This window comes from Lycium ferocissimum, chromosome 10 (genome assembly GCF_029784015.1).
Source record: "Lycium ferocissimum isolate CSIRO_LF1 chromosome 10, AGI_CSIRO_Lferr_CH_V1, whole genome shotgun sequence".
NCBI lineage: Eukaryota > Viridiplantae > Streptophyta > Magnoliopsida > Solanales > Solanaceae > Lycium > Lycium ferocissimum.
Window position 1 is genome coordinate 32,268,799 of NC_081351.1, and position 26,906 is coordinate 32,295,704.

Below are 26,906 nucleotides of genomic sequence, written 5' to 3' on the forward strand. Positions count from 1 at the left end.
GTGGGAGACACCAGGAAAACGTAATCTTCAATCTCATAAGATCGTTTAGGTACACTTTTTCTGGTACTCTTACGTTGTTGAAATTCAAATTCCTCTAAAGGATTTTGGGATTCAAAACTCCCACTTGGACCAGGAACCGATGCTTGATCTATTTGACTATCAAACATGTCCGAAGACATTGTTTGATCATCTGAATTAACATTTCGTAAAGAGGCTCTCCTTCTTTTATTTCGCCCTTTTTGGGAAAATCATTTTCTAAAAAAGTGATATCTCGTGATTCAATTTCAGTTATACTTCCATCTTCTAATTCACCAATGAACACATACCCTTTGGAGTGTTCTAAGTATCTTATGAAGATACATTTCTTCCTTTTGGACTCAGTTTTCCAAACTTACCAAAACAATCCTTTACATATGCAGCACAACCCCAAGGTCGTATATCATTCAAGTTCGGTTTATGACCAGTCCATAGCTCATAAGGAGTGGAAGTAACTGATTTAGAAGGCACTTTATTTAGTATGTAGGCTACAGTCAATAATGCATCTCCCAAGAAAGAGATAGGTAAATTTGCCTGCACCATCATGGATCTTGTCATGTCCAATAATGTTCTATTCCTCCTTTCAGCTACACCATTCTGTTGAGGTGTGTAAGGAGTAGTTAACTGTCTCGTAATGCCTTTTTCATTACATAGTTCTTTAAACTGTTTTGATAAATATTCACGGCCTCTATCGGTTCTTAAAGTCTTTATACTTTTATCTAATTGATTCTCAACTTCATTCATATATTTTCTAAAGCATTCAAGTGCTTCAGATTTATGAGAAATCAAATAGACAAAACCAAAGCGCGTGAAATCATCAATAAATGTAATGAAATACAAAGCACTGCACCATTGCCCTCACATTCATTGGACCACGTATATCGAATGGATTAATTGCAGAATGGGAGTCGCGCTCTCTTAGCCTTCCCAAATGGTTTATGTGTAATCTTTCCGGCAAGACAATTTTCACAAGTTGGCATTTCAATTTTGGAGAAAGGACCTAAATGCCCTTCCTTTGGTCTTGCCTTGTGTGACCTAATCTTGCATGCCATGTAATAACATCAACATCACTGTTACTAGAATAACATGTCATTACACAACGGTCAACATAATAGTCATAAGTTGAAGGATTACAATCTAAAACAATAAAACCATCATAACGAAGTCCAAAACCATAAAAAACATTGTCTTGAGTAATTCTAACACCATTGCGACTAAATTTTAAATCGAAACCTAGATCTAGAAGAACAAACACAGATACTAAGTTACGTCAGATCTCTGGAGCATATAGGACGTCATGCAACATCAAAGTTCGGCCACCACGCAAGTCCATTTTGCAAGTGCCTATCCCTTTGACTTCAGGCTTTGCATTATTTCCTACATATATCCACCTTGATCTGTGAGTGAGACTCGATAAAACTCCACAAATGCTTCTCGATCACAACTTACATGGTCGGTGACCCCTGAGTCTACAATCCATACAGGATAAGATTCAGTTAGTAAAATAGTGCTAGAAACATATGTAGCACTTAGAGATGCGTTTTGAAATGCTACCTTTTTCGGCTTGGGACACTCACGAGCAAAATGCCCTGGAACATGGCAGTTGTAGCATTTCATCTTACTCTTGTCTTTCTTCTTGAAAAATTGTTTTCCCTTCTTGGGATTTGGCTTGTTCTTTTTCTTGGAAGGTCCTTCTCCGGTCTCCTTACCCTTTCCGTCATTTTTCCAATTCTTCTTGCGCTTGAAGCCAGAAGACTTTGTGCCACTTGATTCTGCCACATAGGCATTAGATACAGTTTAGACACACCAAGACGCTCGTCTTCAAGCTCGACATGACGGGCAACATCAGAAAAAGTTTTGATGCTATCATTATGGGTTAAGTTAACCTTCAAGTGTTCCCAACTATTGGGAAGAGACCGGATCACTGCCTGAACCTGCTGCTCATCAGAGAGAACATGACCAGCACTTTTGAGTTGAGCAATCATGTTAGACATCACCCTAAGGTGTTGCTTGACATTGTGATCATGACGCTTCTTGTAAGTGTCAAATTTGATAGTCAGCTGTCTAAGGCGGGTCACAATGGTACCCCTATAAGTCTCTCGTAAGTGTGCCCACATAGCATGAGCAGTAGGGTATTCTTCACATTCGTGAATGAGATCATCAACGATGTAACTTACAATAATTCCACGCAAAAGAGAATCTTTCTTTTTCCACGCATTGTAAGTTTCCGCATCTCTTCGTGTCGAGCAGTTGTTACCCTCTTCTGGGTGACTCAAAACATGGTTAATACCTTCAAGAGCATCTTGCTCTTCTAGTACATACCACATTTTACGACTCCAGATGTCGTAATTCTCACCATTCAGTTTTTCACCTTTGTTTAAGTCAGCAATGATGCTCTTAGATGTCATATCTGTTGATTGAGACAATTAAGCAAGTTTATTCATCAATACTTACTTTAATAAATTTATGCATGTGATATTCACACTCAAGCAATTAATTTCCATAAATGACTACACATTTAGTATAAAATCGAAAGGTCACAAAGTTTCCGATCATCATCTATAGTCTAAATGTTTAATCAGAAATGGAAAAAATAAATTATAGTGTGAATTTTATTTAATAACTTTCAATTAAGTCTCAACCCATTTAAAAATAAATAAATAAACGAGATATAAAAGAAAGTTAAACAACATAACCATATATTGAAAAAAAAAATTCACAATTTAAATTACAAGTTCATAATCTCCCACTCGAATTCAAGTTCTTGAACATACACCTCAAAAGGTTGACTTAGAAAGAAATCGTGATAAATATTAACTAAAATACCACTCCAAGGCTCTCGGGGGGAATCTACTAAAATTGCTAAAGCTTCCCAATCCGAGATTTCAATAAAATTAGCCATTTCTTCTCGTTGCAACCGAAAAAGTTCAATATGTTCAGGCACTGAAGTATTAGGAGACATCTTAAAAGCTTGAAACTCTCCTTCCCTTCGTATAGCCCTTTGATCCCTTAGTAGATTTTGGGTCGCCCTTGGAACATTATTCCATATGACTTCACGTCCACAGAAATGTGTCCCACGACGACGTACTCTTCTACATTGTCTCCTTGCTAGATTTCGGGAACTCCCACTTGAGTACTTCGAGCTTGTCCCCGTCCACCCATGTCTGAAATGGGAACAATGAAACAATAAGAATGGACATACCATTCAATATGACAACATATGCCACATTACTCGTAGAAGACAAAAAATACGTCAAGGATCATATACCAATATAATGGCATGGCTATTAGGAGGTTATAAAAAAAAAAAATTACTATTTATTTTATTTTACTTAACATAACTTCAACACTTCATAACTCTCTCGTTTTAAATCCGTTTTTAATGGTTAATATATCAACGGAAAGCTTGTAACGAGTAGATTCTGAAAATATATATCACACATTGTAATTCATAACATGTAATTTCCAGAAATTAAATTTCAGAAGCAGTTTTTCATAAAAAACTGTCATAATTTTCAGCATAACTTCAAAAAATCATATCTTACTCGTTTTAAATCCGTTTTTAATGAGTAATATATCAACGGAAAGCTTGTAACGAGTAGATTCTGAAAATATATATCACACATTGTAATTCATAACATGTAATTTCTAGAAATTAAATTCCAGAAGCAGTTTTTCATAAAAAACTGTCATAATTTTCAGCATAACTTCAAAAAATCATATCTTACTCGTTTTAAATCCGTTTTTAAATAAAGGTTCCCTTTTAAAAGAACTGCTACTTCCGAATCTTGAACAAACATTCCTTTATCACTCCATATCACTGTTAACAGCAGTAACATATTTATAATTTGACATCAAGGAAAAATGACAAAAGCTCGTCATCAATGTTCATACTTTTAGAAAACATGGCAATTATATGGCTTGGGTCACAAGAAGTTGCCAAGTGTTGCAACTTGAGAATGTAAAGAAACACATGGTAATTAAAAGGAATTTAAATAAATGATGTCTACTTCTGTAGAAGTTTATTACCCAATGACCTTTTATGAAAATTGTCCAACTTTCTAAGGACAATTCTCAAGACTCTTCCTTTTAAACAAAATACCAAACACATTCTAGTCATCTTCAAAGGAATGACAAACGGCACTACGCAATTCAAAGAAATCTTTTCATTGTTTTTCTCTTTTATTTTATTTAATTATAGAGAGATCAGAAAATTAGGAACTGAGAATTACAACTTACTCCCACTAAAAACGAATGTCGAACCCAACTTTCAATTCCAAAAGAAAACAAAGAAAAGTGCTTCGTAAACACATTAACAGCGAAGAACGGTATATTCAAATCAGAATACATAATTCATGGCTCTTGATACCATTGTTAGAAAATCATAACGGGGTAAGAACAACGAATTGTGTACCTTTCAATTGCAGCGGAAGTTGTTGATCTTACCATCAAAGAAATTGCCCAAGGTCAACTTCGTCTCACTAGGAAACCAAATTCTATTCACAAACTAAATGCCTTTCTTTGTTGTGTTCTTATGAAAAAGATGGAAAATTGGGAATCTATATTTTCTTATATCTTTGAGAAGAAAAGAAACCGTGCCTTTTTATCTAGAAGAGAGAAGTTACAGGAGTTACAAAAACTCCTTCCATAAACCCACGTTGATAGGGTAGAAGTTACCTTTTAGTGTGGTAACTCCTTTTTTAACTTCTGATAAATTCTTGCATGTTTAATTCTCCTAACCGGGTCGGGTCTGTCCACATGGGCGACCCACGACCCAAGCCCAATATCCAACATATAGCATAACTTAAAAGAAATAAAAACTTACCGGACTGTTCTAGGATGATTTTCACTTTCATTTTCGAAAACAATATTAATCGAATCATCCCTATCCACCAAAATAAGGAATATGTAAAAAAATGTTGAATAACCTCATACGTCTAAGCATTCTACTTCCTAAATAATGTGATGAATATGAAGGGATGGAGGAAACAACAGTAAAATGTGAATTTTACCCTTCATTTTTTCCCCCATAAATAGTGAATTTGAAAGTGAGTAAGTAAATGCCACGTAAAGGAATAAAGTTGATAAATATTATTATGATGATCACATAAAGTGTAATTAAAGGGAGAAAAAAAAAACGTTTTTGTTTCAATGAGGATGAAACTGAAACTTTAATGGTAATAATAAGAAAAGAATTTAATGGACATATTAGGAGAGACCAAGGAAACTAAGGCTCGGTGGATATGAAGGGATGGAGAAAACAACAGTAAAATGTGAATCTTTACCCTTCATTTTTTTCCCCCATAAATAGTAAATATGAAAGTGGGTAAGTAAATGCCACGTAAAGGAATAAGGTTGATAAATAATAATATGATGATCACATAAAGTGTAATTAAAGGGAGGAAAAAAAAACGTTTTTGTTTCAATGAGGATGAAACTGAAACTTTAATGGTAATAATAAGAAAAGAATTTAATGGACATATTAGGAGAGACCAAGGAAACTAAGGCTCGGTGGAGGAACATAACTAAGAGAGTTTAAGACATAATTTTTTAGTTTTTAATAGAATTAAGAGATTAAAGGAGTGACTTTTGAGTTTTTTAACATAGCACATAAATGAGGAAGAAATAGAAAAAAGGCCAAAAAAAGAAGAAAAAAGATAATTGTGTTTCTTGGCCAAAAAGAGGTGCCACATCACCTCTTCTATTCCTAACTTTATTTTTTTATATAGATTCTAAGGACATCTAGCTAGGAGAATGAGTCAATTAGGGGAAGGTTAAAAGAACAAGTTTGTGACCCAAAAAATTACAGTAATATTTATAACTGCTGCTGATCTTTCTACTTTTCTGAATTTTACAATTCCTCACACAAAACCAATTACCGTTAAATGAGTACCACAAATCACATCTCACATAAGTTTCACCTTATCCTTTCCATATTCTAACGAGTTTCACAATTCAATTGTGTTTCACATGATCCCTAAATACCACCAATATAACATTATACATTGAAGGGCGAATGTCGTCTATATAAAAAAAGGGCTAAGCAGCAATGAGTTCTCAAAGACTTTCTAAGCTCAAGCATTTTTCAAGTTCGATAAAAAAAAAAAAAAAACAGAAGCATTCTTCAAGTTATATATTTCAGCCATGCAGAACTTATATTCTAATTCCTCTTACTACTACCTAGCTATCCTTCTATTTTTCCTCGTAATTTTATTAGTAAAATATTTGCTTCATCCCAGAAAATATTTACCACCTAGTCCTTTGTCTCTCCCAACAATCGGCCATCTTTACCTTACAAAAAATTCACTTCACCAAACATTTACCTCCTTATCAACTAAATATGGACCGGTTTTATATCTCCGGTTCGGTTGTAGAAATTTGCTTGTTGTGTCTTCTCCATCGGCTGTGGAAGAATGCTTCACAAGAAACGACGTACTATTTGCGAACCGGCCACGTAGCATGCTAGGAGACCGGCTTTCTTTTAACTATACTGCTATTTTTTGGGCACCGTATGGCCATCTATGGAGAGTTCTCCGCCGTCAAACGGCTATTGAACTCTTTTCTTCAAACAGTCTTCAAAAGTCTTCTTTAATTCGGGACGAAGAAATTTCGATTTTAATTCGATCTTTGTTTAAAGCCGGTAAAAAAAGTACACGTGGAGGAACCAGAGTTAACTTAAGCTGTTGCGTTTTTACCTTTGTGTTTAATGTTATGATGCGAATTGGTACTGGAAAATGTTGTGTGAGTGAGGAAGATATTGGAACCGAGAAGGGCAAGAACTTTATTGAAGAGATAAGGGTTTTTTTTACCGCAAACTTGTCGATTTTGAACATGTGTGATGTCTTGCCAGTGTTGAAATGAATTGAGTACCAAGGGATTGAGAAAAAGATGAACTTAACGAATACGAAGAGAAATGAATTCTTGAGCAGATTACTTGACGAACTTCGACATAGTAGTGCTAAGGGGAAGAAGACGACGCTGGTTGAGAAACTCTTGTGTCTGCAAGAAACTGAACCTGAATTCTACACAGATGATCTCATTAAAAGTATTCTACTGGTACGTACGTACGTTTTCTCAAACTTTGGCATTAAGTTGGTACTTAATTACTAATATTTCCTTGTTTTGGCTCATACTTTTACTACTAACAAGAAATATATTCCTCGAAGTCGCATGTCGTACCCTTATTAGTACTAACGTCGCTGACGTGTTTTTTGGGATGGAAGTGAAAATTGGCTACGCATTCGTTCATAATGATTCTGGATTTGGTGGTAACAGTAGTTGTGAGCATTGTCATCATGTCATGTTAGAAAAATTGCCATTCCTGTTTGCAACAAACACCTATCACAGTTGAATTTAACTAACATACACAAATTACAAACCGACGGGGTTAATTTCATGATGATTACTCAACTTTTATTTTATTGTTCCGATGTCGCTAAACTATTTTTGTAACAAAAGAATCACTATTTAAGTAAATAACCTAAAATATTTTTTCTAATAGAAAAGTTACTTAGTTTTGCAGTTATCACACAAAGTCCCTAAGAGAAAATAAAGTAGACATTTTCGGTAATACTTACGCAAATTTGAGTAATTTTTTAATTACAAAAAGTTGTTTCGTGAATTTATGTGATATTTATGAAAAGTTGAGTGGGTTTTTCGTTACAAAGAGTAAATTAGTGACTTTAATTTGATTAAATAAAGTAAAATTTAAGTGACCATCCGTGCAATTACCAAGATTGACAATTTATACATAGGGATTTTACGATGATGTGTTCTTATCCTTGATGTAGCAAGGAAATATCTTATCTTCTGTGTTACTAATTCCTCATTCATAGACGGTTATCTTTAATTAATTACCTATTAGGTAATATGATGGTGTATAAATTCTTTTATATTGTAAGTCTATTAATTAAATTACTACCATAATTAAGAAACCTAGAATTAACATGATTCTTATACTAATAAACATCTCTGGGGTACTTCAGGCTTTGTTCGTTGCGGGAACGTTAAACAACATCAATGACTATTCAATGGGCGATGCGACTTCTTTTAGCTCATCCTGAGGCATTTCACAAGCTGAGAGCTGAGATTGATAGCATAGTGGGAAACGAGAGCTTGCTAAACGAATCTGATCTCACTAAGCTTCCTTATTTGCAATGTGTTATCAATGAGACGTTGAGATTGTACCCTCCAGTACCACTTCTATTGCCTCACTATTCATTAGAAGATTGTACCATTGGAGGCTACGATGTACCAAAACATACGATCCTAATGGTTAATGCTTGGGCCATTCATAGGGACCCCGAGTTATGGTACGAGCCAGAAAAGTTTAAGCCGGAGCGATTTGAGGCTATGGAAGGGGAAAAAGAAGGGTTCAATTATAAATTTGTACCCTTTGGAATGGGGAGAAGAGCATGCCCTGGAGCCACTATGGGCTTACGCACTGTTGCATTGATTTTAGGCTCGTTGGTTCAGGGTTTTGACTGGAAAAGCGTGGAAGAGGAAAATAACCTGGATGCATGCTACAATTCTAAAATAACCTCGAATAAGCATAAGCCTTTGGAGGCTATTTGCATTCCGCGAGAGAATTGTATTCAACTCCTTCCGCAGCTGTGAGACTAAATATATATTCATATACAAATACGTAGTATGCTAGCTCCTGTGTGTTTGTATATGTATAGTACTATAAGGATTTATCTTTGTGTTCTAATTAATGGAAAGAACTAAATAAGATCTCTAAGTTGAAAATATTGTGTAAAATGGAACATATAAGCTTCAGTATAAAAAATTAATTTGGTGAAATGCAAAATTCAGCTTACGTATGTGCCTTCATTTTGTTAGAAAATTGTTTCATGTATGTGGAACAGCCTGAACTTGACAATTCTAGCCCCATGATATATATATTTGGAGCTTGCCCGTTCAGGTAAAATCTGGCCTTAATGGCCAGGCATGCATGCACTAAAATCACCAACAACTAACAGTGGCACACAAGTTTGCCTAACAAGGAAAAATATCTGAGTAACGATTCTACTGAAAGAGAGAGACCACTGACCTACCAAAAGACTTAAATAATTATTCGTGTTTCTGTCTTTACATTACCATTCTCATATTCTTTTTCACTTAAGGGAGTACTTATTTTGAATAGGAGTATTAATTTTGAAAAGTACTGTTAAATCTATATCTTATCTCGGGCTGGCAAAATGATTAAAAAAACCAGTAATCATTTTGTAAAGAAATGGATCATGCGTCTAACTCAGCCACAAAAGCTCTAGCTCATGAGGGGAGGATTGTCTAAGTCCATATAAGGAGATCATATACCGTCTAACCCACCGATGTGGGACTCTTAACACATCTAATCTGACCCATTATTAGATATGGGTTGGATAACTAACTTTTTGATGTTGGAAAATCGGGGGAGGAGGGGACACTCAAATAATTCGAATTCTCGATTGAAGACAAGTAAGGCAACGATTCTTCTTTGTTCCACTCAACTTGACTTACATAATCAATCATTCTATTGGAAGAAAAGTGGGGAATATTTTCCTTCCACCAACTTAACTTGCTAAAATGCTACATTTTTTCTTCTCTCATATTATATGACTATAGTACCTAGGTATTTATGGGACTATCCTAGCATGTACATCTAGTACATGTACCATCACTTAATTATATTCATCCTCCTTTTTCCTCGAATACATGTTTTCAACTATACATGTATCCTTAGACTAATATCCAAATACATGAACTAACTAAATTCATGTATTACATAAATCAAAAAGTCTTTTTCTTCTTCCAAGGCAAGGTTCACATTTCAACACTCACCCTTGAACCTTGTGGTTGGATTTCACAAAGTACTCTTCGACTTCTCAAATCTGGATTTCAGCAACTTTAAGTTGTCTCCTCCTCCTCCTCCTCCTCCTCCTCGTCGTCTTCTTCTTGAGTCGATCACAGCCTTGGCTTGCAAAGCTAGCTCAAGACCATATTCGTTATGTGATCTCATCATTCTTCTAAAGATCCTCATCTTCTCAGAAGATGTTTACTAATTGTGTCGTAAAAGACACATCATCAGTTTCATCAGAACTTTCCTCTTCACCACTGCTCTCCCCTTTTGGAGATTTCTTAGTAGGATGAGCAGTTCTTTTTTATCTTTCTCAATTATCATATTTATTGTAAAAATCTATTTAGATTCTACAACAATAGATAATATTTTAGAAGCGTCCATCTCTTCAGGATTCACTTCTTTCAATTTTCATCAAAGCTAGAGTTTTCACATTCGACAGCATGCTTTCTCATGTTTATAATCATAAACATCTTCATCTCAAGTTTCATAAAAAGAAACATTCTTTGGCATCTCTTCATCAATATGAGTGTGGATTTTCATATCCATCTTTCATGGCAGCAATATCGTTCGCTACCTCTCTACTCGAGATTCTTCATCGTGCAGCTACTTCAAACGCAACTGCTTCATCAAGGTTGACACATTTGTTGGGCTTCTTGCCCTCAAAAATATCCTTCAAAAGCTTTTCACTTTTGAATTTTGGTAGTTCCACACCTACCACTACAGTTTCTTCAAGCTGATGCTTCTCTAGCACAACATTCTCATAGCTGTAATAGCTAATCTCATTCATGTTCATTCTCAATCTGAAAATTCATTCTTTCAGATCTTTCGAAAATTCGAGTTATCCACAGGTTCCTTAAGACAAATGGCTCTGATACCAGATGTTGGAAAATCGGGAGAGGAGGGGACACTCAAGTAATTCAAATTCTCAGTTGAAGATAAGTAAGGCAACGATTCTTCTTTGTTCCACTCAACTTGACTTACATAATCAATCATTCTATTTGAAGAAAAGTGGGGAATATTTTCCTTCCACCAACTTAACATGCTAAAATGCTACATTTTTTTTTCTATCATATTATATGACTATACGTACCTAGGTATTTATGGGACTATCCTAGCACGTACATCTAGTACATGCATCATCACTTAATTGTATTCATCCTCCTTTTTCCTCGAATACGTGTACATTCAACTATACATGTATCCGTACACTAATATCCAAATACAGGAACTAACTAAATTCATGTATCACATAAATCAAATCTTTTTCTTCTTCCAAGGCAAGGTTCACATTTCAACATTTGAAAACTGATCAAATATGAAAATTCAGATGGATAATATGAATATCTATATCATCAATACATATTTGTTGCTTGTTAAGTATTTTTCATGATTTTTGCTTCCTGGGAGTCTAACCTTATTTTGATTTTTAGCTTGTATTCTCACTTGATTATATTCATGAAGCGATGGATAATTCATAATTTCATATTACCCGGCGGTTAACCATTTTTTATCCGTGTTAAATATGGGCTGATCGAATATTTTATTTATTTTTATTTAACCCGTTTTCGACCAGCCCATATATGATCCAACCCGCTCATTTGCCACCTCCAAATCTTCTCTGCTTTGACAATTACAGAAGCCTAATTTATGTGACGTTTCCCTAACAGATCTTTTTGTGTACTGGAGACTAGTTAGAAAAGGAAGGAAAAGAGAACTAACTTTACTACTACTATAATTTTCAATTGATTTCTAGAGAAAAACGAAGGAAGAAAGAGCGAGTTAATGATTGGTTTTGATTTATGAAGAAGGTTAAGGTTTGTTAATACTCTCTCCGTCTCAAATTATTTGTTACTTTTTCGTTTTACATTAGAAGAGGTATTTGACTAGCTTTATGTCATCTATAATGACAAAATTCTATTAAAGATAAAATGAAAAAAAAAAAATTAATTGTATCTTGAACTTCTAAAACGATAAATAATTTGAGATAATTATTTTTAGTAACCACAATAAATAATTTAAGAGGGAGGGAGTATTACTTTTCCCATAAAAAGTGGGTGGAGACTGGAGATTGATCGGAACAAGATCCTTTTAAATGAATCTTTTCTGCACTAAAAAACATAGTTAAACTACTAAATGTTTGTTAAGCTCGTGAGTCCGTGAGCCTTCGCTTTCACTCTCTCAATTTTTATTTTTCTGCTTCATCCTTTATCAAAGTGATCCCACAATATAATATATATATATATAATAAAACTAGACATGTAACAATGTGATGTGACACCTCTCTATGATCTAGAAAATCATTTATCTTTTTTCTCATTTTTTTTTTACCTTTTTCCTATTTTTCTCATTTACATTCTATGTAAAAAAAACTCAAAAATCACTCATTTAACCTCTTAATTATATTAAATGTTCTTAAGTTTTTTCTTCTTCCAAAGACAGATGAAATGTTGGGTTGTTGAAAATAATTATGGACAATTAAAAGCCTTTTTGAATTGTACGTGGCTAATGAACAGGTCAAAAGAATGTCTGCATAATAATTGTGGAAAATCATGCATAATTTTCCATTTATTTTATCCTATTACTGTTACTTTACTTATACTATTATATAAGGGATAGTTTCCCCTCCTTCCCGTTGTCCTCCTTGCCGATATAGCGGTAATTTTGAAATGGGAAAAGGGTCAAATATACCACTCTATATTAGTTTAATAGTTAAATATATCCTCCGTTAGTCAAAGTAAATAAATATACCCCTTCCGTTAGTCAAAGTAGATAAATATACCCCTTCCGTTAAGAACGTACACAAATATACCCCTCAATCGACAGAATCCCCAATTCCACCATTAATTACCCGATTTAACTTTAAAAACCCCATGCCTGACTCGCCCCAACCCGCAAATTAAATTCTTTCCACCCAAATATACCCACCACCACTACAACCGACCCAACACAACCACCACAACCAGTAAATTCTTCATAATCATCCTTAACCACAACCCGAATTGTTTTGTGCCTAAAACTTCAAGAGATTGTTGATTTTTAGTTTTTAATTTTAGATTGGAGGACCATTGTTTAGAAAGGAGGCTTGCGGCAGGGATTTTCTAGCCTTTTTGAGCCTAAAGCTTTCATTTTTATTGATTTTAATGTTGCTAGCTACCTGGATATGTGATGCAGTGATACTTGAAGAAATTTATCTCGGTTGCTCCAAGCCAAAGATCTCTATGGGTACCTAAGTATTTTATAAAGTGTGAAATATTATAATAATCATGTTTACCGATGACAATCATGCTTTCTGTATTTTGCATATGATATTCAATACCGTATTAAGGATTTAATGTATTTACCGAGATCGAATGATCTTTTTTGTTTTGTTCGGTGATGTCGAGGACATGGTTAAGGATGGTTATGAAGAATTTCTTGGTTGTGGTGGTGGCGGGGGTGTACAAAGTAAACCGACAAAACCGCACCAACCGATAAACCGAGTCAATTGGAAAAAGCGAAGCTATTGATTTGGTTTGACTTGGTTTGGTGTTGGAAAAAAAAAACCGACCATAATTGGTTTGGTTTGGTTTTAGCTAAAAAAAAGTCAAACCGAACCAAACCAACCCGACATTACATGTATTCAATTTTTAAAATATTTTATACATAAAAATATTTATTTGGAATGTAATTTATAAATATTTCTTAATTTTTTTCGGAGTTTTTCATCTATTATCATACTATTCAAGCTTGAACTTAGGATTTTGAATGTGAATAAAGTTTATATCCTATCGATGTTAGTAACTCATATAAAGTCCAAACCAAAACCAACTCAACACTAATACTAACAAAACGAATTCAATTTATCCATAAAAATGACAATAATGTTGGATATCTATTCTTTACTTTTGCATAATTGGTTTAGAGAGTGAAAATACATAACTTAAGTTTTTTTTTTCTTCTTGTCATGTAATTAATACTTATTAACCGTACTTATTTTAGCATGACTTAGTATTTTTAGATTATGGTCATTTTCTTTATGGCTTATTAATTAGCAATATTTTTTTTAACCGATTTTATTATCTTTTGTTGAATATTTTAATATAATGTCATCACTCTTCTCACATTTTGTGTTATTTTCTTATAAAATACCTTAATTACATAGTTGTATCTTAGTAGGACTAAAGAAATATTTGAAGTAAAAGTTATATGTTTGGTATCGAGACTATTCCGAAAAAAAACCCGAATAACCCGAGAAAATCCGAGGTTGAAAAACCCGAATTTTATTGGTTTGGTTTGGTGTATAAATTTAAAAACCCGACGCAATTAGTTTGGTTTGGTGTTTAAAAAATCCGAACCAACTCGGTCCATGTACAACCCTAGTGGCAGTTGTGTTGGGTCGGTTGTAGTGGTGATGGGTATATTTGGGTGAAAAGAATTTAATTTGCGGGTCAGGGCGGGTTGGACATGGTTTTTTTAAGCTAAATTGGATAATTAATGGTGGAATTGAGATTCTGTCAACTGAGGGGTATATTTGTGTACTTTTCTTAACGGAAGGGGTATATTTATCTACTTTGACTAACGGAAAGGATATATTTATCTATTTTGACTAACGGAGGATATATTTAAATATTAAACTAAAGTAGAGGGGTATATTTGACCCTTTTTCCTTTTGAAATTATCAATTTTCCTTGCTGAGTTGTATTGCACTGTCGGCTTAGAAATTTGGAATTTCGGCTGTGTTAATTGGAAAAGTAGGACTCTTCTGTTTAATTTCCATTCCGTCCATGTACGGCTAATGCATTACATTGCACACTTTTTTCAAGTCTCATTTTGGCCCTTCCTTAGCAATTTCTTACAATAGATATGCAGTTGCATTTTCGTAAATCCAGCAAATGTTGGGCCTCTTTTCAATGTTTAGAAAGGCATCAAACTACTGATGTCATAGGCAGAGGCGAATACAGAATTTCAAGAGGATGAGTTCATCTTGAATTTTTTTTTTTTTTTTTTTTTTTTGAAAAAAAGACGTAAAAGTGTATTTAAGAGGGTTCAATCCCACAACTTCAAGGGATTAAACTCAACACTTATCAGTGCTCCACTCAGTTTAGTTTAACAATGTGTTTCTTCAGTTAATATTAGATATATTTTATGAATTATATACATGATATGTCGAGTTTAGTCAGGTGACCACGTGTTCACGTGATCCATTTTTAATGGGTAGATTCGCCCCTGACCACGTCTTGGAAATTCTTATATGCGCTTCTTCACATTCCTGAACAATTGCTTAAAGAAAGTATAATATTCACATGTTAGTAAAACTACTAATACAACAGAATAAGGTAAATAAAGTTGGATAAAATTAACATATAATATACATTTTTTTTAATAGGCAGAGAATATTTTCTTTGAGGAAAATGCATCCAAGTATTAGAAAATCAAACATTAAAAGTAGTTTCATCAGGAGAAATATATCTTGCTTTCAATTATACATGAAATATATGTGTCTAAAGGGGCAGGATTTTTTGCCAAAACATATCATGATGAAGTTAATCGTATTTGTTTTAGGCACGGTGCTGAAATCTTTTATTTTTATTTTTGGTTAGAACCTGTTACTGAATAAAAGTAATTAACCAAAAAGTAGTTTTAGTTAAGAGTAAAATTAAGGCCAACTTGCCGTGAAAAAACAAAAAGCCAATTTGCCTTTAATATTGTTTTTCCTGAGTAATTTATTTGTTCTAATTAAAACTAGATTAACACATGTTTGAAAATCTAAAGACTTTATAAATTAATCTGCAAGTACAAAAGAAACAGGGATAAAGGGTTGGCCATGAAATATATTAGCAAAAAAATTTGTATTTTATTACATACTAATCGTTAACTAATGACATTATACCAAAATAGTTTTTGCTCATTCTAAAATTATGTAGAGGATCATAAACTGAAATAATAGTTTACTCTTGACTTCTAGATTTATCTGCAAGTAAATACCGTTGAAAATATATAACGGGCCCGTGCTTGGCACCCACAATGCTTTATTAGTGCAATCATACAATTGCTCTCTGGCATACTGTGAATTTGTCGATTACTTAATTCGTCAGCTATACAATCATTGCTTACGAATTTTTCTTACGAAATTTTGTCTCGTCAGATATACGATCATTGGTTGCGAAATTTTGTCTCCACACACACTAAACGATTACTCTAGTAATGTCCAACGGCTAATGTCCAACTTCAGGCTCACAGTACTAGGAGGGATAACATAAGTAAAATTTTCACAAACAGCTACCTTTTAACTCTTTCTAACAACCTATAACTACATATTCTATATTTACAATTCGTAACTAGAGGAGCCTATATTTATCTAGTAGTCGGGTATACCAAAATATAGCATAAATATAGCGGAAATACGTACGCGAGTTTCTCTTGACAGATCTTATATTTATGGAAACAAAATCGTTTCAATTTTAATTAGAATCGGTTATATTATTCCCCGATTCACGCAAATATCCTCTCATTCCATATCCGATTCCATATCTCATTCAAATACCTAACAAATTCAAAAAATTTGAATTCAAACAAGACAATCATATTTTTAACCAAAAATAAAAAGGTTGAAAAACCTTTGAAAAATAACAATATCAAAACAAGAACATAGCTTGATTATCACGACGAATATATATTTGATTTCATCAAGTTGAGTTCATAATTGAGGTAACGATTTTTTCACTGCAAACTTTTTTTTTTTTTGTTCGTCTTTTCCGAAATTGTTTTAGCTAAATTGAATTTAACACATTGCTGTATTCGAAAACAACAGGATAATGACAAGCATAATCGCGTTGATCCGTCATTACGGTTTTTGGAACGATCGAAGCGTTTTGTGAATTACAAAATTGATCTTTGTTGTGTTCATTGATAATTGCAATTACGATGAGTTAGTTTGTACGATTATAAATCAATTAGGCGTGGATCCGTTAGGAAAACTATTTCAATAAAATATCCGTTGAAGGCGATTTTCAACCAATTGAAATACACAACGATATGGGAGTTCGTGTGTACGTTGAGCTTAAGAGAGAAAACGAGTTTTGGGGATGTATCCAATGTGCGTTAGTATTCATGATTTGGATGTTGAGGATTGTGTAACCGGTAATCGTATTATTGGAGATGATGTCGCAAATTGGATATAGCGAGAATCGGGATGATATGAAAGTTTGTGATTCTCCGTAAACACCGTTGTTGTTTTGTTTGGGAATGATAACAATTTGATAATTTCGAAACGGAAGCGAAAGGAGTTTTTGTCGATCAAATTTACCGGGATAAGGAAACTTTGAAAATTGCGATGACGAAATACGCAATTCGTGAAAGATTCAATTTCAAAACGAGAGAGATCGAATGCTATAAGGTATGATTTTCTAAATGTATACGGTATCGTAAAGTGCGGATGTATTTTTGTTATATTTGTACCGTATTTATATGATACGTTAACTTATTTAGCACACTTTGTTAATTTTAAAAATGTTTGATGCAATATATTCGATATATTTTTTTATATATTTATCGTATTTAATTGATTCAATATGTACTATTTGAATTGTATTATGTAGCTACACTACGGCATGTTGGTCGCGAATGTAAATGGAAATTCGGAGCGTCGAGAATTGGGGATTCTCGAAATGTTCGTGGTTAGAGCTTTCGATGACGAACATACATGTCCGTTGAAGGACAAGGTGTATTCACAAAGGCAGCAACAAGTTGGTTTATTGGAGAAGCGGTTGTGAAGGCGAAAATAACTAACCATAAAAGGAAGGTCACACGGGGATATAATAGATGATGTTAAGAATGAATTCGGCGTAGATGTTTCTTATATGATGGCATGGAGAGCTAGAGAGAAGGCTATAAAGATTTCGAGGTGATCGGTGATTCATACAAGAAGTTGCCGGCATATATATACATACTTGATAAAACGTATCCTGGATCGCTCGTTAAAATGCATAAATCACCGGAAAATGAGTTTATGTATTTGTTTGTAGCACTCAAAGCATTCATAAAGGGATTCGAGTGTTGTAGACCAATAGTTGTAGTGGATGGTGCACACACCTTAAATCAACGTATAATGGTACATTTGTGTCGGCAAGTACTTTGGATGGGAGCGGTATGTGTAATTCTATTCTACGAATGTTTTTTTTTTTTATAAATACAACATTATGCATATTGATTTGCAAATAAAGTCGCTAAAAACATACTCGGATGTATTTGTGTAAATTTGTGAATATTATATGATGAAATACTTTGTAAATATGAGGTAAATATATTGTAAATATATACCGTTGTTTTATAAATGATATGCTAAAAATACGGTGTGAGATCAAATTCGGTTGAAATATGTTTTGAATAGAATATAAATATAAACCGATTTTTGTAGGTAATATCCTACCACTAGCGTATGTGTGATAGATTACGAGAATAATAAGTCGTGACGTGGTTCTTTGATTTGTTCAAGCAAAGGCTTATGGTGTTAGGCAAAATATGTGTGTCGTGTAATCGATAGACACATGAAAGCATAATACACGCGATTTCTAAGGTGTATCCTCTCGTTCCTCATTTGGCTTGTGTATGGCATTTGTGGAAAAATGTGACAAAGCAATATACAACAAATAGTGAGGTGTTGAGTCCTATATTTTATTCACTAGCGAAAGCATACAGAAGGGATAAGAGTTCAATAAATTGATGGAGAAGATTGAGAATGTTGATATTCGGGTAAAAACGATACCTAGAAGATCTTGGAAGAGATAAATGGTCTAGGCTTTATTCACTGTTAATAGAGGATGGACAATGACTTCGAATATAGCCGAATGTATTAATGGAAAGCTGGTTCTTTGCAAGAGAGTTACATATTTTGATTTCTTGAAGAAGTGAGGAAGATGTTTGGTAGATGGAATTGCACAAATAAAAAAATGGTACCTATACATTCACAACATGATTGATGAGGCGGTATCAAGAGATGTTGTCGATCAACGAGTACAAATCAATACGAATGAGGGTAACTTTGTTTGCAACACAAAAAATTTAATCTACATTTTTACTATATGTAATGTATATTTATATATATTCCTAATATGGTAAACCTTGCTCGAGTAATGCTTGTTTATTTGTTAAATGGTTCTCGGGTTGAAGCGTCAACGAATATGTGTACACAAAGTGAATGATGGACCGAGGCGTTTCATAATAGATTTTTGAAGAAAACTTGCAAATTGCAGGATGTTCCAACTAGACGAGATACCGTGTTCTCATGCATACGGCGTATTGAAGAATAAAAATTTGACCGCTGATGCATATTGTTCGATTTATTCAAGCCAGAAACAGTTGTGAACACATATGATGTGCCGGTTGATCCTCTTCCCGATGAGTCCGAGTGGAATATTCCTAAAAGTATATCAGATGAAGTTGTTATGCCACCGATCTATAAAAGACCCTCTGGGAGGCCAAAAAAGAAGAGGGACAAGCCATTACAAGAGTTGATGATTGGTAAACGCAGTAAATTGCAAGGTAAATGTGGACGTCTTGGTCATAATAGGCGTTCGTGTGATAATCCGCCGCTCAATAAGAAGAATAAATAAGTCCATTTTGATTTTATTTGTTAAGACAATTCTACTTTAAATTTAGGTTAAAAATAAAAAATGAATTCATCTTGAATTCATATCGTTCTAGTATGATTGTATTTCACATCGTTGAACATCCGATGTTTTTCAATGTAATGCTATATTGGTGGTTAAATGGTATTTGGAAAGTCTACTCTATGTTAACTTATTAGACCTTTTGTTTTGGATTTATGATTTAATAGTTTGTATTTCGTATATATTTTGGCTATATTTTAGTTGTATTTTGTATGATCCGGTAGATAATACTTATTTCGTTTCATCGTTAACTATATTTGATATATATTTTACATATATTTGAAGTGTATTTAGTTGAAATTTTAAATTTTGTAACAAACTGTAATTTTAAAAATGATCTTATGGAATATATCTGAGTTATATTTTCTGTATATATCGACTGTATTTAAATGGTTATATATACTACTTTGTTAAATTAATACATTTCACGAGATAATGAAAAATGGAATTTATGCATTGAAAAGATAACATACTTGAAAGAAAACAACAATATAAAAACCATAAGGTGGTGTTCAATATTAATCATCCTAAAAAGATTGCTGCACATGAAACAATATGTCCAAAATGAAAAAACAGCAACAAAAGTCGCAACCAACTATGCTATTGTTCAACATGAAAATGAAAAAACACAAATGAATTGGTGGCCTAATCAAGATCCTCTTTATCAACTGCATCATAATCAATTGCCGGTCTAATTGGTCTTTGAGGCTGCCGTTATCACTTGACGCATTGTTGTTTGACTTATCCCGTATGCATAGTCGCATAAAAGTGGCGCCGTATCTCTCATACGGAGTAACTTTGCATCGAATTCGGTTGGGATGACCGTACTTGAGCTCAAGTATTCGAAGGCGGCCACATACACACCACAATCCCGGAACAAAAATGATCAAAAAATTTACTTATCAAAAAACCACGAAAAAAAAAGATGTATTTATTGTGTTTTTTATTGGGAAGAGATTCTACATGCTAGATGGAGCTTGCGGAGATTGTCTACATTCACAATGTCAAAGTTGTCGGTTTGTTCTCTATTTCTGTAAGAAGGATGTGTGGCAAAATCTATATCCGCCTTCTTCTCATAGAAATCGATCATTTGTAGGATCGTATATGTCCTAGAGTAGCCAACATTTTCACTCCGACTCTAACGACGCATCAAGTGCCCCGGAAATTTCCGGTATGAGTTGTATACGTAGATGGACTCCGTTTGTAAAAAGAAAAAATAAGAAAAAAACAAACATATAAAATTTGTAGAAAAATGAATGATCTTTTCATTGGATGAGAGAGCGGACTCCGGCTGCGATGAATGATATCACAACCAAAATCCAAGATTTTTCCCTCTTTTATGTTGACAGGAATTAGTACGTTGTCAACAGTATACCATGGTACATTAGCCAACCTTTGTGCTCGTTAATGTACTCACGCTTCATCTTGTATCAAGCGACACGTGTGGATGAATCGGGGTTTTCCCAAGATTTGTAAATTTCAACAACTAAAGTGTGAAAAATACGGTGGCGGTGGTGAATCTATAGTTTTGTTATTGTGATACTTCCCTTCTTGCGTAGGTAGTAGAAAATAATATCAATATCTTTGTAAAAACATCAATTCGTTGACTATAATCAACACTATGTTCAAAACAAATATTCCGTATATATAGTAAATATAGTGCAAATATACTCATATATAGTAAAATACGATTCGTATACACAGACAAGCACTTGTCTTGAACTAGTAAATTAATGTCTCAGTATATTAAATATAGTGCAAGTATAATGATGACAATATTCTATAAATACAAGTTGTGACAATAAGTACCTCAAACCTACTCCTCAACTTAAAACTATAAAAACATGGTTCAAATGAATTTAAAGGCATCAAAAAAGAGATATACACATATACACATATACGAAGCGCTTTAAAAGTTAAAAGTTTGAGTTAAATATAGAGAAAATATATGGTAAATATGCCTGAAATATATTTTTACAATATATGTCAAATATTGTAAAAAATATACTCTAGATACATCACGTTGTAATTCTATTATAAAACATAAAAAAATTAGATAACAAGTAAAAGATATCAAAACCTCGTCGGTCCAAAGTTGCCCATCCATAGATAACAAGTAGAACCGGCTTTTTGTCGGCTACGGTTGTAACGCCTAAATGAAACCGAAGTTCGGCATCCGCAAGATCGAGTCTTCCTTGTTCTTTCTTGTAATGATTTTCATTTGGCTTCCCGTATATCAACAATGGAAAGAACATACGTTAAGTTTATTGATAATTGAATTACGGCAAAATAAAAAAACAAGTTGTGATGATAAGTACCTTTTGTCATGCGATTTCAATAGATCGTTCTCAAGCCACTTTTGATATTCTTGAAGAAACGAAGTATCTAACGGCGTTATAGGGTGGTCAACAAATGGGTTTTTTACGATAAACGCAAGGTCGATATTTTTGGCGAGAAGAACCGCCGAGCTAAAATTGGGACAATAAGGGACAGTTATATTTGCTTGGTTTCCTTTCTCGGGCAAAGACTCGGATGGACAATGATCGACTTTTTTCGTAGTTTGAAAATCGTGCGCTTCACCTTTGAGCTTTGGCCCGCATTTGGTTGTACGGGAACTTATTTATCCGGTTCGTCACTTAGACGCAGTCAACTATCGGTTGTACTCCAACTTGTTGTTGAGTTCAGTAGTTGAACTTTGTCTCAAGTTGTTGGTTGTACTCCAAGTTGGATTGGTATACGAGAATCACGAATCATCCACCGAGACATGGTTACGTGTTTGTCCACGATGGAGTGAGTCCTTAAACTTGACAAATCGGTTTGATCATCGCGTGGTCTGAGGAGGAGCGAGAGGAATAACACGTACTAAAGAGCGGCTGATTACAAGTCCGCTACCATTTCTCCGATGCGTAAATTCGCATTAGCATTCTCCATCGCCGATTTGCCGAGATTCCCGAAATAAAAAACAAGAAAAAAAAGCATTTGTGTTTGTCAATGTACTTATCAAAATGACATTTCGCACTTAAAAGCCACATTTCGGACTTGTACATCAAAATTTAAATGGATTGGTGTTATGGGCACTCCGTCTATTTGTGCATCATTTTTAACTCCAGCTTTATCCACATCAACAAGAATCCGGATCATTAAATTGGCAACCCAACTCCTCAACCCAAAACAATAAAAACATGGTTCAAATGAATTTAAAGGCATCGGCAAAAATGTATACATATATACACATATATAGTAATCGTTTAAAAGTTAAAAGTTTGCTTAAATATGAGAAAATATATGGTAAATATATCCGAAATATAATAAAATGTAAACCAATAAGTAACAAGAACATAATAATCAAAATACAATTAAAATACACCACAACATATATGAAAAAAACTAATATTAAAATATCAATCCAAAACAAATATAGACTGCTAGTATATATAAACACAATCATAACAAAAATAGACAAATAGATACATCAAAAAGGACACTTACTAACAAATCACCATGTGAAAACTATATATGTAAATACTATAGGTAATACAAAACACACTGAAAATCTAATATTTTCACTTTGAATAATATCTTTACCGCAACATAGAAAAGTGAAAAAAAAAAAGTACTGTGGATGGCTATACTGCGCGGAAGTGGCACCACCACCTTGATTCTCTTTGGTTGAAAGCTTTCTTGCCACTTTGATTGCCTTGATAAATCCACCATCATGTAAGTCGGCTTTTAACATTGTGTCGCCGACCTTTTTTAAAATTTTCCAAAAGAAAATATAAAGTCTTCCAATAAATATATCAAAATAACTTAAAAAGTAAATAATTTCCATTTTTTAGTGTTGATTTTTACCTTATCTCGGTGTTTGATTGCTCCTTATTGCATCTAACAACATGAAGTAGCTTATCCATGTAGTCAAACACCCACATGGCTTTGAAAGATAAAAAAATAGAATTAGAATCGTTAATTACTTGACACAAGCAATATGAAGTAAAAAAAACATATTGAAAACAAACGCCTACTTCTTTCTTGAAAATCCGAATCTCTTCACCCATCGGGTTAAACTGCGTATTCGGTCTTTGTAGGTGCATCTTGTTTCTGTGTCTTTTTTATCCCGATTCCTTCGTGATGGTTGTTTCCGGAAGGAGGAACGGCTTGGAAAGCTGCGTCGTTTCTTGCCTGGCGGGAATCGGGAGTCCAGCCTTTCCTTTATTTCTTCCATTTGCCGGCGGGCTTCGGATGCGGTGGTGTGGTACTAAAATCATCGTAATCATCGTCTGCCAAATCAGTATCATACTGTCGGCTCCATGTTTAATGCAGTGTCCTTATTGTGAGCAATTTAAGAGTTTTCAGCAACTCGTAGGGTGTTGGCACGACTTCGCCGAATGCGAGATGCAGCGAACGACAAAATATAGAAACTATATTAGTGTATATCTACATTGGTAACATACTAAAAAAATGAGGAAAATATAGTCAAAATATATTGATCACAAATAAGCTTATTTCATAAATATAGACAAAATATTAATCGAAATATGGCATGTAAAACAAACATACATGATTAAATGGTAAAAGACACAAAATTGTTAAAGAGTGACTTTGGGATTTTCTCCGTCTGCGAACATGCCATCCATCAATTTCTTGAATTCTGGTTTTCCTTCCGTAGTTAAACGATTCAAAAATTCTAGGAATTAAGTTACGTCTTACTTTGTGATGGTGGACGGGACTTTTGAAGCAGCATTCGTACAACCGTACTTGCGCCAGCGAGCGACGAACCATGAATCCTGTTTCTTAAAACACGACATATTTACGCGATGCTTACGACCCGACTCTCTAAGCAGTCTTTACCCCCAAGGATACTCGTTACTATCTCCGAGTCTCTGCAACATCAAAATGGATCCTTGGTATGTTTGTTGAGATTCGACTCGCACGCAATGTACCAACGTGTTCATGAAATACAATATTGCCGTCTTGGTAGTAAATCCTTTATCATCACGAACAGTCTTGTTCAAACACTCGATAAGCTCGTGTGTTTTCAACGGCAATTGATTCTCTGATTTCTACAAATAGTCCGTAGCCTGTCGGTTTTCGGGTTATCATAAACAATTATTTTCATCGAATACACAATCTAGCCCGGTGATCGGTCACCAGATTCTCTGGGCCAGCAACGAACTTTACCATTTATTTCAAATGTAAAGCACCTATATGTATTGCCCTGAAAGTTATTTGACCATAAAGCGGCGAAAAATCTTGTGTATGCGTCAGTCTTTGCATTACGAGATATTTACCAAAACAAGAATTCTTATATCCATACATAGGATACCATTGGTTTGCCTCTAATATCTTGCATTACATTAACATTCGTGTATCTACGCATAGATGGTGTCACGACGGTGCTTGAGCGCTTAAAAATTTAGATACTGAAACAACATGCCAAAAAACACGTATGATTAACATATATTGACTAAATGTACTTAAAAATATACACAAAATAGTATCGACAAAATAATAGCGGAATGTACTTAAAAAATCTTAAAAATCCTTGTAATAGCACAATAAAACGAAAATACACAAAAATAATTTGAATGTACTTAAAAATCTTAAAATCACGGTTATGGTGAAGAAAAAATGTACAGAAATAAGCGAAGAAACAAGTGTAAAAAAACTTTCAGAAAAATATACTTAAAATGTTTTAAATATAAATCTGTTTAATTAATAGATCTGTAATAAGCGAACAAAAAAAAAAGAACTAAATATCTTGAAAATACAACAAAAATATACCTTTTCATCATCGTCCCTCATCCCACATTCGTTTGGCTTTAGCAATTTTCTTGCCACTTAACATTATGACTTGTTAATACTTTGATAGCTTTCTATTGCTTTGTTTCTCCATTTGAGAAACATTTTCAATTTTTCTTGTTGTTTACTCTTCGAATCAACATATTCCTTATAACGCCTAGGATCGTTAATTCTTTTTGAACGATTCTCGGCGTAGGCTGATAGGTTTCATGTTGAGAAATTCCCAAAGAAAAATTAGGAATCGCACGTTTAGGTTCTATACATGTTCTCATCGGAGTAGCGACTTTTAGTCATTCCAGGTGAATCTAAGAAAAAACAACCAAGAACAAACACTTGATAGTTACTTACTTAGACTTGCATTCCCGATTCGGCTTGAAAAAAAACACCGAAATATGGGTTAAATACGAGGTAAAAAATAAAAATCTGTATAGAATCTTACTTTATTTTGGGAATTAGATTTGAAACGTAGAGAGAAATCAATGAGTAGTTAATTAGAGATAAAAAGGAAGTTGAATAATTGAAAAGAGCGGTTGAAATTGGATGAAAGTAATGGATATGAGTGAATAATGACGTCTATTTAGGATGAAGGAAAGACACGTTTTTTTTTGCTTAAATTTAGGGGGAGTGGGAAGTTATCGGATGAGTGGTAAACATAGTGACTATGTGAAGTAAATATGATATATTTTAGCTACTAAATATAATTATTGAAAATTTTAGTTATGTTCCTTAAATAGGTAATAATGGAACCTATGCCAAGTAACGGAATAATCTGGCAGGCTTATATATTTGTCCATCTTTATTATTCCGGTTTCGTATTTATGAGTTTGACAATTAAATCCTTCTATCCTTTAAAAATGGGCATTTTAAACCCCTTTTCAACCTGGTTATGGTGCGTGTAATACAACCACACAATCTTTTCCCCTCTTTCTCCCTTTTGGGAAAATTTCCCCCCTTTAAAAAAAAAAACTATGTTTATTGGCTACTCCAAAAAAAATTCCGGAAAACAATGGTATGGTTAAACTAGTATAAAAATGGCCTGTTGTCAATTGATTGTTTGCGAAAAAAAAACATCCCATAAAGCCGAAGACATTGCAACCCCTGTATTTGGTCCCTATTATGTAAAAGCGGGCAAAATTTGGGTTCCGACCAAGGGGTTTACCAAATGAGTACGAGCATGTTTGGTTTTTTCTTCATACCAAGGTATCGTGTGGATGCAATTGACCCGAGACGGGGAAGCTGTCCTTTTGTCGCCGGTCCCAGGCTGTGTCCTTGGGCCGTTGGCCCTCCAAAATCTCGTGCCGGTTCCCGGGTTGTTGGTCCAAAAATCATCGTGGCCCTTTGTCGGATGGTTCGGCCCCGCTCGAAAAAGTTCGCCTTTTTGCAAACGTCGGGTGTCGGCTCGGGCTTCATCCTTTTGGGTTTCTTTATTCATAAGGGCTTTTGTTTTATTCAAAACCACAGAAATCCTATAAAAAAGGGGGTATTTTTTCACTTTTTGGGGGTTAGCTTTTGGATCAGAAAATTTTAATAAAATATATTGAAGCCTTCTCTCTATTCGTTTTAATGAATTTTAGTGTTCTTTAGCT

At 34.1% G+C, this 26,906-nt stretch overlaps 1 protein-coding gene and 1 pseudogene across 1 annotated transcript in view; one reads left to right on the forward strand and one right to left on the reverse strand.

Annotated features, from left to right (window-relative positions):
• Positions 1–5,832: 5,832 nt before the first annotated feature.
• On the forward strand, positions 5,833–8,854 carry LOC132035332 (cytochrome P450 81C13-like; annotated as a pseudogene).
• Positions 8,855–10,469: 1,615 nt separating this feature from the next.
• LOC132033004 (beta-amyrin 28-monooxygenase-like) overlaps positions 10,470–26,906 on the reverse strand; it is a 21,715-nt gene continuing 5,278 nt past the window's right edge. Inside the window, exons 4-5 of the mRNA XM_059422841.1 lie at positions 23,142–23,272; positions 10,470–10,677 (exon numbers count right to left, since the gene is read on the reverse strand). Of these exons, the coding sequence (XP_059278824.1) occupies positions 10,470–10,677; positions 23,142–23,272 (339 nt within the window). The remainder of the gene's footprint in view (positions 10,678–23,141; positions 23,273–26,906) is intronic.